Genomic DNA, 14,009 nt, shown 5'->3' on the forward strand with positions numbered 1-14,009 from the left:
TATACACAGCCAAGAAGAATGGACAGCTGAATTAAAAAACTGTCAACAATTTCCAGAAATTAAAATCCTGAATCATGACAGGACACTAGTGGAATTCAGGTGTTTCTGGTACATGGACTGCTCTCACCCAATGTGAGATTGAACTGTTGACCTTGTGTACATCCTACTTCACAAATGAGTCTGTCAGATACACTAAGCCTATAGGTTGAAGATGATGCCCCAAAACTGCGGAGAAACCTCAGGTGACTGCCCAGGCAGCTGGCTGTTTCTGTCAACTCACAAATTTTTTGGAAGTTGCTTGCATGCACTTCCTGTTTTTTATTTTTGTTAGCTAATATTATTTCCTTCTTGGGTCTCTGAGGGAGTTGAAGATTAGTTAGTTATGATTGAAGATTAGTTACTTATAGTTGAAAAATTAATTAGGATAGAAAGTGCATTAGATACATCTTGGAATTACCAAAATAGGATAGATAATGGAATTATTTTCTCTGATTTGTCAAATACCTGTTTAGGTATTTATTACTTGTATATATTGTATATAGTTATTGTACTTTTGTATATAGTTTTTCTTTTGTTAGTTATAACCTTTTGCTTTTTTTTTCTTTTTATTAAAATAGAAAAGGGGAAATGTGGTGGTAATCTAATTGTACTGAAATATTATTTTGATTGTATGGTAATAAATAAAGTTGCCCGGGGGTCAGAGCTATTAGAGCCATAGCAAGAGTGTGGCGGTGGTGGTACACGCCTTTAATCCCATAGATATCTGTGTGTTCAGGGATATAGCCAGCATTGGAGACATATGCCTTTAAGACCTAGGGGGCTGTGCATTCAGACAGTGACGAGGCAGTCACGTGTTTGGGTTTGCAACCAATGAGAAGGCAGAACAAAATACTTTAAATAGACGAACAGACAGGAAAGAGCTCCTTCATTCGGGAGGCTGGGACACCGCAGGCGGAAGGGTGAGATTTTGGCTCTGAGCTCTGACCTCTCGGCTTTCTCTTTTGCATTGTTTCTGTGTTTCTTGTTTGATAAGAAGGTTGGTTACATCTATAGTTTCCAGCCTGCATTTCCACGGGATTTGAAATAGACCAAAAATCAAGAAAGGAGAGACCAAGCTCAAGGGGCCTCTCCATTCCATTTTAATCACACCAGCTGTGCTAAACAACAACAACAACAAAACACAGCAACAAACTCCTTTTAGTGTTCAATTCTACATAAAGTTCTGTTTTAATGGAGGCTTCCATTATAAAAATGTGAAAATCAGGACCACAGCGATAAAAGCCCATGTTACATGATCCTGACAGCTTAGGACACATGTACAAGGTAGAAGGAGAGAAATGGCTTATGAAAAATTGTCCTCTGACCTCTACACACATCATGGAACAAGCATTTCTGCACTCACACACAAATGCACATGCACACATGCAATAAAAGAAATAAAATTACTGGGTAGTGGTTCACATGCCTTTAATCCTAGTACTTGGGAGGCACAGGCAGGTGGATCTCTGTGAGTTGAGGCCTGGTCTACAGAGCAAGTTCCAGGACAGCCAAAGCAATGCAGAAAAACCCTGTCTTGAAAGACCAATATAGAAATCATTGAAGAACATATGTATTATATACACATTTGAAACAGTATTTTCTGTTAAAGGTCTTTCCTATTCAATATTACAATTCCATGATATAGAAATTAACCCTCATCTTCAAATATCATCATTTGAAGACCTCAACTGATAGTCCAAGCTTAGGTGACTTATTTAGACTCCAGTGTTTTAGTCATAGGACTGCAGCTGGAGGGAGCAGATACAAGTCTTGAAGCTTGCTATACGGAAACAAGCTCTTCTAGTTGCTGTCACCCAGCCTGCCTCTCCACTCTACAGAACAATGAGGACAAACATGCCAAGGAGCTCTAGCTTAGTCCTGACTCAGGCCTGGGTTTACCAGAATTCTGCACAGTAACTCTATTGCTGTTACTTTCTGGCTACAGTGATCATCACACACAGTTATTTTAACCATTTTTAAGACTTCAATGACAATACAAATTACTCAACTCTAATAGTAACTTATTATTCAGAGGACATTAAAATTCACCCTATTAGCCAACAGTACCTAAAGATAATTTTAGATAGCTAACTTTATTTCATGTCTATCCAAATAACATGTTTACTGTAATGTTTTCTGAAATTAATGACTCCATAAGACAATACTTCACTTGAATGATCATATCTGATACGTTACAACATTTTATTTTATAACATTTGGTTTCTTCTTGCTAAAAACATAGGTGGGTAAAAGTTTTTCAGTTTTAGACATTTTAGTAACATATAATTCTGAGATTTCCAGAACAGAAAGTTCCCATTTTTAATCCTATTATTACAAATTTAAGAATGTGTTTTATTTTCTGCAATGTAACTTTACAATTGTTATTTTTCTCCCATTAATATCGAATACTAAAATTAGAATATTCCAGTTTAGAGATGGTTTTTTCATTAGAAAAGTCTGTCCGGTCAATGCGAGAACTAGGACTCCCAACCTTGCTTAGCCAGGCTTTCCTAAAAAGAGAAACAAACAGAAATGAACATGTATAGTAACACAGAGTTACTAAGAGACCCCATAAGAGGTAAGAAAGGGAATTCACACATTTGCAATGCAACTTTTTCATATAATGTCACAATGAAGGACATTATTCTATATAACAAAAATTAACTATGATAAACAAATTGCTTACATTGTTTATGCTGTTCTAAGAATTCTACCAAGTACAATATACGGTTACACATGGACAAAGAAAAGGTAATAATTTAAGTAACTTACTTCATATTAAGATCATTCTTCCTACCCTAAAAGAAACACTTCAAGGTCATTATTACCTAGCTCTTTAAAGTTTCAAACTTTCAAGTTTTTACAAAGTGGTTAGTAGTAAAAGTAATTCGCCATTCTTTTTATTACAAAGTATATGGTAGACTTGTGTGTGTGTGTGTAGGTATATATACATGCTATATATAGGGAGAACATTACTGACAAAGAATAGACACAATTTCCTTAAAACACTAAATAAAACTAGATGACACATTTTCCTATTAAATATAGTTCTTACCATATACATTATTTCATTGCATGAAATAATCTAATTGTTCTGAAAACATTTTTCTGCGTATTTAGAACAGTGGTTATCCTAACTCATTAGCAATGCATATGATTTGATTTATGCATTTGAGACTTAACCGGATCACTCACTGTACAGTTCAGGCCTTTCTCATGTACCATGGAGACCTCAGACAACAGTGTTAAGGATTTTCCAGAGTCCTCTCCTATTATTTGGGATAACTGATTCAGTAGCTGTGATGATTAATATTGTGAACTTGGCAGAATCTAGAAGAGACAGCTTCTGGGCTTGTCTGAGGTATTATCTACATCATGCTGAGGCAGGAAGCCCCACCCTGAATGTGAGTGACGTTATTCCATGGACTAGGACCCCAGAATGCATAGAAAGAAGAAAGCTAGGTGAACGCAAGAATTCATTCTCTGCTTCTTGACTGTTGATGTAGAGTCACTTGCTGTTTCAAGTTCTGCCAGCAAATCTTCTCCACCATGACAGACTGTACCCTCAACTCTGAGCCAAAATGAACCCTATTTAAAGTTGATTTTGTCATAGCAATGAGAAAAGTGATGAATGTAGTGATTCTGTATAGTGATGTGTGTGTGTGTGTGTGTGTGTGTGTGTGTGTGTGTGTGTGTGTACATGTGGGCATGTATGGAGGCTAGAGAACAACCAGTATTGTTCCTCAGGTGCTATATACTTTTGTTTTTTTGAGACAAGGTCTGTAAGAGGCCTGGAACTTGCCAGATAGACTGGGCTGGCCAGTGAGCCCCGGCCTCTGCCTCTCTAGCACTGGGATTACTAGCATGAACACCATGATCAGCATTTTTCTCACATGGGTTCTAGGAATGAAACTCAAGTCCTCATGCCCGCAGGCAAGGACTTTGCCAACTGACACCCATCCCCCACAATAATGAGGCTGCTGTATACAAGTGATGGCATGAGCCCAGCTGTTACAGAGAAACAGTTTCTCACATCACTGAAATTACTCCTTGCTGTGACACACACCTGTATTGTACTGTGCAGTGTAATCTCATACTGAATTAAAGCTTGGATTAAAAAACTATTTTCTGGGCAAAAATGACTCTTAACCAGGGAAAAGAATTCTAATGACTCAAATTGCCATTATGCTTTGAGCTCCCCCCACTCGGCTTTCCTTGTGACTTTTGCTGAATGAGGTGAATTTCCTACCCCACATGGGCTAAGTCATCAATAGTTACAGACTTCTTTTCTTTTACTCATTTAATTAAAATCTTAAAAGTGATAATTTCACATTCTTAGTTTCTTTCCTCTTGCTGTTATTAAACACAATGGCCAAGGTAACTTATAAAAAAGCATTTTAATTTGGAGCTCACTGCTCTAGAGGAGTGGAGTCCAAGATTATCATGATGGGAAGCATCGCAGCAGGCAGATGGTATGGCGCTGGAGCAGCAGTGAGAGCTCACATCTGATCCACAAGCATGAGGTAGAGAGAGCTAACTGGGAATGATTGAACTTTTGAAACCTTGAAGGCCCCCTCCAACAAGACTACATCTAATCCTTTCCAAACAGTTCCACCAACTAGGGGTCAAAAATTCAAGTATATGAGCATATGGGGCCATTCTCATTCAAACCACCCACACTTATTCAATTTTTGTGACAAACAGTTGATGACTTCGATTTTACTTATCAAATCTTTAAATTTTCTTGAAAACAAAGGCCAAAATTGTAGCCAAACATAACATTTAATGAGCACTGACTGTCGACTAAGTTCTTTATATACACTTTTTCTTTATTCTAGATGTGAGCCCTGGAGCTCACAATCTACTACTTCCAAGGAGATAGAAAGCAAGAGAACTCAGTAAGCTGCTCCATGTGGTGGTAGCAGAGGAGAAATGGCCAGGCTCTGAATGCATCTAAAGGACCATAAGTATATTTGCTCACAGAGTGCACACAAGTGTGAGAAAAGGGGAGGTGTGAGGATGACAGCCAGTATTTGGTTTGAGTAACTAGCTGGATGGAGTTGTTACTTACTGACAAGGAGAGGTAGGGACAGAGGCACGTTCTGGGGAAAGATGAGAATTTCAGTTTTGGGATATCAAGCTTAAGATGCTGTTAGCCATTCAGGTGAGATATTGACTTGGGGTGGCATTTACAAGTCTGGCAAGAGGAAACAAAATTCAGAGTCTTTTAGCAAACAGACCAGTATTGAACACTGTAAGACTGGTTGGCACCATCATGAAAATGAAGATAGATAGAAAGAATGGGGGTTCTGTGACTACATTTTGAGGTACACTAATGTGAAGAGCTCAAAAGGTGAGGAAGAATCAGAAGAACCATCCATTGAACTCTGCAGAAAACTAGGAGAGTGTGGTATCCTGAAAGCCCATACAGTCTACAGGGAATAAAAGGATGTCCACAAACCTGCTGGTGGTCAAGGGAAGAGAGAACTTAGGAATGATCATTGCACTTTAGCAATGGTGATGACCATAAGAGAAGCTTTGTGGGATGAAAACCATATTTGAGTAGGTTCCAGATAGAACAAGAGCAGAAAGATTAGAATGCACAAATCCAAGACAAGGACAGGTGGGCAGAGAAATGCAGGAAATCTATCTGTGCTGATAATACAGTGTGTTGAGGTAGCTGCTTTACACTAGCTCCTCACCATCCATCAATACCTTCCTGATTGCTAGTCAGATGGCCAGATAAGGGCATCATGACTGGTTGTTGGAAGGTTTAAAGGCCTTGTTGTTTCAATTGTGGTGAGGATGGCCACATTGTGTCATGGTTCCACACATGCCACTACTGTCACTGAGAACCTCCTTGCCTGAGCTGGCTGTTAAGGAATATCCTGACCACTGTCACAAGCTGTGAAACCTCACTCTCCCTGTGTGGCTCTTGCAGCTGGCGTTTAACATGTAGTTAGGTTCGGAGACTGTTGATCTAAGAGTTCTAGGGAAAAACACAATTGTCATGAAATTTCACATAAATGTATGCTAATTAAAAGGATGCTTACCCTATCCCATACATTCCACATCTACATACATATCCACATATGTATATATGTATGCATATATGCATACCCTTACATTGAAAGAAACCCACATCATCAAATGGCATAGGTGATCAATTCACCAAAGAGGCATTTTGTGCATGGCATATTCTAGGTGCTTGAATGCATACATAGATACTTAAAATGAAATTTGTTATGCTGATATTTTATTTGTACTAAAACGTGATTTGTATGTTAATAAATAAAGTTGCCCGGGGGTTAGAGCTAATAGCAAGCTATTGCAGAAGCTGGGCGGTGGTTGGTGCACACCTTTAATCCCAGCTCTTGGGAGGCAGAGCTAAGCAGATCTCTGTGTGTTCAAGGATACAGTCAGCATGGAGACACACGCCTTTCTCAATACCAACCATAGAAGACCTGGAGGTCTGTACAGACAGGCAGCAACTAGGAGGTCATGTGGTTGGGTTTACAACCAATGAGAAGGCAGAACAGAAACTCTATAAAAAAAGACAGACACAGGAAGTAGGTCTCTTTCAGAGAGGTAGGACAACAGTGACAGTGAAGGGTAAGGTTTTTAGCTCTTAGCTATTGCTCTGACCTCTTGGCTTTCATCTCTGTATTGGCTCTGTGTTTCTTATTTAATAAGATGGTTGGTTACATCCACATATGGTGCCCACGTGGCAAAAATCCATTAAAAACAGCTTAGCTTGGCTTGGCGGCAAGACCGATTTCCTGCCTAGGTGGCCTGGCTCGCCTTGGGCCCAGGTCAGCTTAGGTCTCAGGCCGGACTGACCACAAGTGGTTACTCACAGCTGGAGCTACTTGCTTAAAGCTGGTGCTACAAACAACTCAGGTCTGGCCTGCCGAACAGGGCCCCAGCCTGTAAAGCCAAAACATGAGGTCGGATCTTGAGGAAACCTGAGCCTAGGCTTAACTCAGCTCAAGCAGGAACACGTGGCTGGATTTAAGCTTTTAACCAGAACTTATGGCTACGCTTTCTCTCTCTCTCTCTCTCTCTCTCTCTCTCTCCCCCTCCCCTTTCCCTCTCCCTCTCCCTCTCCTTCTCCCCCCCCCTTTGGATTCACACCTCAGACACTAGGTGGCTGTTTTGAAATTCTCTCAGATTTCTACTGTTCTATGCAGACTTGGTAAGTCAATTAAGATATCAGATATTGTAAAGGAAACTATTTAAAAAAGAAATTTTTTCCACATTTAAAAAAAATGGTTTTTATGTGTATATTGGAAGAAAATTGGGCTTTGTTTGAAATTTTAGGCAGTCTGACAATGGAACAACTATATGAGAAGATTAATGTTGTTCGAATTATGCACTTTATTACTTTTCTTATCCTCATTTTACTATTTAAAAAGATAGTCAATTGAAGTGCCAGGATAAAAGTTTTAGAAAAGCCTGTTAAACCTGTTAAAATGAATTATAGAGAAATTCAGATTCAGACAGAAGAAATTAACAGTGAAGTTGTTTCAAGATTAGATCATAAGAAAGCCTGTTTTTCACACAATCACCCTTAATTTATCCCGTAGCCATACAGCAGCTATCTGGTGAAGAGAATGTACAAAATACTTGGATTCTAGTTGAAATGTTAGACTTACAAAGATTTAAAGAGGCAACAGTATCTTATGTTATGCATTCCCCATATGTAAAGCAAATGTTAAACTCTTGGTCAGCATATAATAGGATTATACCACAGGACTGGTAGGAGCTGGCACAGGCTGTTCTGGAACCCGGGGAACAGCTCCAGTGGCAAATGTGGTTCAAGGAGGAGGCTAAAAATGTAGAAAAAAAAAATGGAGGGATAAAGGAACACAAGACTTCCAGGATCAGCTTATTGGAGAAGGCCAATATGCTTCAGTATAAACACAATGTTTATATGATGTCCAAACCCTAATTCTATGTTGAACAGCAGCCTTGAATGCATGGGACAGAGTTCAGGAACTGGGAAAAAAACTGAGTCCTTTACAAAGGTTATACAGGGCCCAAAAGAATCTTTCACAGATTTCTTACCAAGATTGAATTCAGCAGTACAGAGAATGGTCCCAAATTCAGAAGCTAGTTAGATAATAATCTAATCTTTGGCCTTTTAGAACATGAATTCAGCATGCAAAGAATAATCAGGCCATTAAAGGCAAGATCTGTACCCTTGGAAGATTGGATTAGAGACACGGTTAATGTTGAGGCTCATGACCATGATAATATGTGGGTAGGAGAAGCAACTTCAAAAGGTTTGAGGAATGTTAGATGTTTTGGATGTGGAAAGCAAGGACATTTGAAAAGGGACTGTAAACAGATCATTCATAGAAACAATGTTTCTTCAAGGAACAATGGCAACAGAATGTCCCTTCCTTCTGGAGTATGCAGAAGGTGTGGTAAGAGAAAACACTGGACCAACGAATGTAGATCAACAAGGGGCAGGGAAGGTAATCCTTTGCCTTGGTCTTCGGGGAAACTCCCAGAGGGGTCTTAGGCAGGCCCCCACAGCAAATCCAGTTCAAATCTTTCCTGCAGTTGTAGAGGAAATCCCTACTCAGAACAATTAAATAACCAAATGCCTATTGGAATAAATCATGCTGGTCAGGATGATGAAACAGAGAGAATAGAAAATTCAGGAAAAAACATAAAGAAAAATTTTGGCAAACTTCTATTAACGAACAAAGACCAAAATTAACAATAAAAATAAAGGGTGTTTTGTTGTCTGGTCTGGTAGACACAGGTGCCGGCGTTACAATAATTCACCAGAATTTTGGCATCCAACTTGGCCTCTTCAGGAGGTAAACATTCAACTGTTAGGAATTGGGACATTATCTCAAGTGAAACAGAGTGCAAGATGGCTCAAATGTATAGGTCTAGAAGGACAAAGAGGAAAATTAAAACTATATGTGGCTAACATAGCTATGAACCTGTGGGGTCGAGACCTGTTGTGACAATGGAATACTCAGATTAACATCCCTCTAACCTCAGAAAAAAATCATAAACTAGCACATGTTACTGAGAGAAATATTAGAAGATATTATTCTAATGAGTAGTCAACCAGCCATCCATATTATACAAGAACAGGGCACAACAACTGATGATCTTCCAAAGACACCAACAGCTCTACCATTAAAATGGTTGACAAGCCTGTATGGGTTCAGTAATGGCCTTTAACAACAGAGAAATTCCAGGCTTTAGAAAAGCTGGTAGAAGAAAAGGTAAATGCTCAGCATATTGAAGAATCAACCAGCCCTTGGAATTCTCCTGTATTTGTTATTAAAAAGAAATCTGGTAAATGGAGAATGGTAATAGACCTTAGAGCAATTAACAAAGTAATTTAGCCAATGGGCTCTCTACAATCTGGAATTCCTTTGCCTACTCTGTTACCAAAAGGATGGCCTTTTATAGTTATTGATTTAAAAGACTGTTTCTTTTCAATACCCTTACAAGAAAAAGACAGAGAAAGATTTGCTTTCACAGTGCCTACTTATAATAATTCTCAACCAGTTAAAAGATTTCAATGGAGGGTCCTCCCACAGGGAATGTTAAATAGCCCAACTCTGTGCCAATATTTTGTACAACAGCCATTGGAAGTGCCTCTGGCACAAGGCAATGATGAGATTGATAAACTATTGATAGGAAATGTGCTGGAGGCCTCAGAATTTCATAAAAAACATCATGTCAATAGTAAAGGTTTAAAAAAGGATTTTTCTATAACCTGGCAACAAGCCAAAGAAATAGTAAAGAAATGTCCTACTTGTTCCTTCTACAATCAAATGCCATTACCAGCAGGATGTAACCCAAAGGGTACTCAGAGGAATGAAATCTGGAAGATGGACGTGTTTCACTTTGCAGAATTTGGAAAATTGAAATATGTACACCATACCATCAATACTTATTCAGGATTTCAATGGGCAACTGCTTTGAGTTCTGAAAAATCTGATTTTGTAATCACTCATTTGCTAGAAGTTATGGCCATCATGGGTATACCTGCACAAATCAAAACTGACAATGATCCATTATATGTCTCTGTTAAAATGAAACAGTTTTTTGCTTATTACAATGTAAAGCATATTACAGGTATACCACATAATCCTACAGGTCAAGCAGTTATAGAAAGATCAAACAGAACTCTAAAGGACATGCTAAATAAACAGAAAGTGGTAACAACCCCCCCCAGAAATAGACTGCATAATGCTCTATTGACTTTGAATTTTCTCAATGCCAATGAGAAAGAAACAACAGCTGCAGAGAGACATTGGATAATAGAAAAAACTGCAGAGTTAAATCATACTTTAAGGATGTACTGACCTCAGAATGGAAACCAGGATATGTGTTATGTTGGGGATGAGGTTTTGCTTTTGTTTCTACAGGAGAAGATAAGCTGTGGGTACCATCAAAATTGATAAAGGTTCGATTTGAACAAGAGAGACCTCTTAATTAGAGGAGGTGATAGTTCATCAACTAGCATGAACATCCAATTTAAACTAACTTATACCAGTAACACATGCCTTTTCATTTAATCAGATAATAACTTGCCAAAAAGGAACATCCCCAAAATTAGTCTTGGAGAAAGGTTTTTGTTTTTGTCTTTTAGGAGAATGAAGGTTAAGGAATCTGAAGAACACTGGACAAATGAGACAACTGAAGAAAAGGGACAAATCATCTATCCCAGGAAACAGAGTGAAATGGCGTATGGGTATATCATCTAAAAAATTTTATAAGTCTTCCTAAATGTTTGTTTCTGCTCTTCTCTAAAGAAATTTAACACTATTGGTCTTCTAATAGTCCTAGTTCAATTAAAATTTAAAGCTGACTTTGGAGTTGGAGAATGGCTCTCTCCTTCTTTAAACTCAAGCATGTTGTTAAAAGGAAAATGCAAACTCCCTGAATCATGCCAGAAGAAAAGAGCCATCTTCTGCTATGGGACAGGAGAAAAATTAATTAAGGGACTATTCTATTACTATTCTCAACTCTTTGATTCTATTCTGATTCTTTAAACTTTTTTAAAGTATGAATTTTATATCAAAATTTACAAGATTAATATATATATATATATATATATATATACAGATGTATATATATATTTTAAACTTTGTTAAGATATGAATGGTCATATAGAGTACTATCTAATTCTAGAAAAAAGGGCTTCAATTAGCTGCATATATATGTCTTTGTGTTCAAGTCTCTTATCAGTTTTCTGCAGGAATTCACGGCCAGGCCTAAAATCAACCGAAGTCTCCAGGAAGAAGATGGGCCCCCCAATCAACAACAATTCCATGTGGACAATAATAATATCACTAAGCTGACAAACATCATCTACAGATCAGCTTTGGACTACAAAGTGCTCAGAGCAATTTTGAGAGGGCTAGCTGAGATGATCCAGTTTCAAAGACTACTTGAATAAGGACTTGAGATAAACCCTGAACTTTGGCATTATACACAGACTGGATAATGAAGGATATAGTTACCTTTCCTAGAATTTGACAATTAACCTAAAATTTTTCTTTTCAGGATAAAGATACCTTCACCCATACCCAGCAGGAAGCAATTTTAAGAAGAATACCATGGTCACATTCCCAAAGAGGTGGTGTGGGGTGGGTGGTTTTTTTTTTTTTTAATGGGTTTTGGGTCTGGGATAAATTTCATTGTTTAGGGGGGTTGGTTACAAGTTGTTGTTAAGGGTTAGGAAAAGGGCTAAGCAAAGGAAATTAGATTTAAGGTTCTTGTTTAAAAAAAGACAATTAGTAGTTTTAAATACTTTACATTGGATTGGATTGTTTTATATTATATACCAATTTTATATATATATATATATATATATATATATTGAAATTGATATTATTAAAAAATGCTATATGTGTATTTCTAATTGTACTTATACCGTTCATTTAACAATGTAATGCAATTTTCTGATCCTTGAATATTATTATTACCAACTATTAGGATATAAAGAAATGAATGTTAGTAGTTAAACATTATAATAGAACTTGTATTCATATTAGGTATGTTTTCAAAATTGAGCAGATATATTTTAGATAGACAGGTCATCTTCAAACCCTTCAGAGATCTAAAGAATATGGCATTTAAAATGTTTTAATAACTTAGAAAATTTTTCTTTTTGTTATGACTATGAGACATGTCGACTCCTGGCAGTACCAATCTACCTCAGAGAAAATATGGGCATTCAAGAAACTGCATATGGAGTTAACTTTCATTGTGGCAAAAGTTAGCCACTGGACAACAAAGTATCCTCGAATCAACTCTTGACAAACAGGACAGACAGGACATGAAACAAAGGACTACCGATTCTTGCCAAAACAAGTGTGGTTATGGCTTCATCAAAAGGCATCTTCTGAGGCCATGACAATATGGCACCATCCCTGAAGTGGTCTTTGCAATCTGGAAAAGGTACAGTGCCCTTTTCTTCGAAGGCAGCTGAACAGGCAGTGGGCCGATGGCTTCTGATGTGCAGTGGAATGGCAGCTGAAATAGTTATTCTTGAGGAGTAACTAAACTCACACCTCTCAATAGTAGACTGGCATTTAATAGAAGGATATGGCGATGAACAGGATGCTGAGATGAAGCCACACACACACATAGCCAAGAAGAATGGACAGCTGAATTAAAAAAAAAAAAACATCAACAATTTCCAGAATTTAAAATCCTGAATCATGACAGGACACTAGTGGAATTCAGGTGTTTCTGGTACATGGGATGCTCTCACCCAATGTGAGGTCGAACTATTGACCTTGTGTACATCTTACTTCACAAATGAGTCTGTCAGATACACTAAGCCTATAGGTTGAAGATGATGCCCCAACACTGTGGAGAAATCTCAGGTGACTGTCCAGGCAGCTGGCTGTTTCTATCAACTCACATTGTTTTTTTTTTAGGAGGCTGCTTGCATGCACTTCCTGTTTTTATTTTTTATTAGGTAATATTATTTCCTTCTTGGGTCTCTGAGGGAGTTGAAGATTAGTTAGTTATAGTTGAAGATTAGTTAGTTATAGTTGAAGGGTAGTTAGTTATAGTTGAAGATTAGTTATAGTTGAAGATTAGTTAGGATAGAAAGTGAATTAGGTACATTTTGGACTTACCAAAATAGGATAGATAATGGAATTATTTTCTCTGAATTTGTCAAATACAAATGGACTAGACATTGTTTAGGTGTTTATTACTTGTATATATGGTATATAGTTATTGTACTTTTGTATATAGTTTTTCTTACATTAGCTACAACTTTTTTCTTTTTATTAAAATAGAAAAGGGGAAATATGGTGATACTTTATTTGTACTAAAACATGATTTGTATGTTAATTAATAAAGTTGCCTGGGCATCAGAGCTAATAGCAAGCCATAGCAGAAGCTGGGCGGTGGTGGTGCACGCCTTCAATCCCAGCTCTTGGGAGGCAGAGCTAAGCAGATCTCTTGTGTGTTCAAGGATACAGCCAGCATGGAGACACACGCCTTTAATCTCAATACCAACCATAGAAGACCTGGAGGTCTGTACAGACAGGCAGTGACTATCAGGTCATGGGGTTGGGTTTATAACCAATGAGAAGGCACAACAGAAACACTATAAAAAGACAGACACACAGGAAGTAGGTCTCTTTCGGAGAGGTAGGACAACAGTGACAGTGAAGGGTAAGGTTTTTAGCTCTTAGCTATTGCTCTGATCTCTTGGCTTTCAACTCTGTATTGGCTCTGTGTTTCTTATTTAATAAGACATTTGGTTACATCTACAATTTGTTCTCTTGGGGACTTATGTCAAACAGGGTAGTGTGGAGAATAAAGATGGCTATATGGTAGAATGTAACATGCAAAGTGCTGACCACAAAGGAGGAGACACACCAAAGGCATGTACACTAAGAATGCACTTGGGTAGATCACTGTGAGAGTGATAACATTTCAACTACGTTCTTAAGAAAATGTTA

General features: G+C 37.9%; 1 protein-coding gene across 1 annotated transcript in view; it reads right to left on the reverse strand.

Annotated features, from left to right (window-relative positions):
* Positions 1 to 2,204: 2,204 nt before the first annotated feature.
* The window catches only part of Acyp2 (acylphosphatase 2), a 177,031-nt gene continuing 165,226 nt past the window's right edge, over positions 2,205 to 14,009 (reverse strand). Inside the window, exon 4 of the mRNA XM_076546162.1 lies at positions 2,205 to 2,549. Coding sequence (XP_076402277.1) covers positions 2,435 to 2,549 — 115 coding nt within the window. The 3' untranslated portion in view covers positions 2,205 to 2,434. The remainder of the gene's footprint in view (positions 2,550 to 14,009) is intronic.

This window comes from Peromyscus maniculatus, chromosome 10, assembly GCF_049852395.1.
Source record: "Peromyscus maniculatus bairdii isolate BWxNUB_F1_BW_parent chromosome 10, HU_Pman_BW_mat_3.1, whole genome shotgun sequence".
Classification (NCBI taxonomy): Eukaryota; Metazoa; Chordata; class Mammalia; order Rodentia; family Cricetidae; genus Peromyscus; species Peromyscus maniculatus.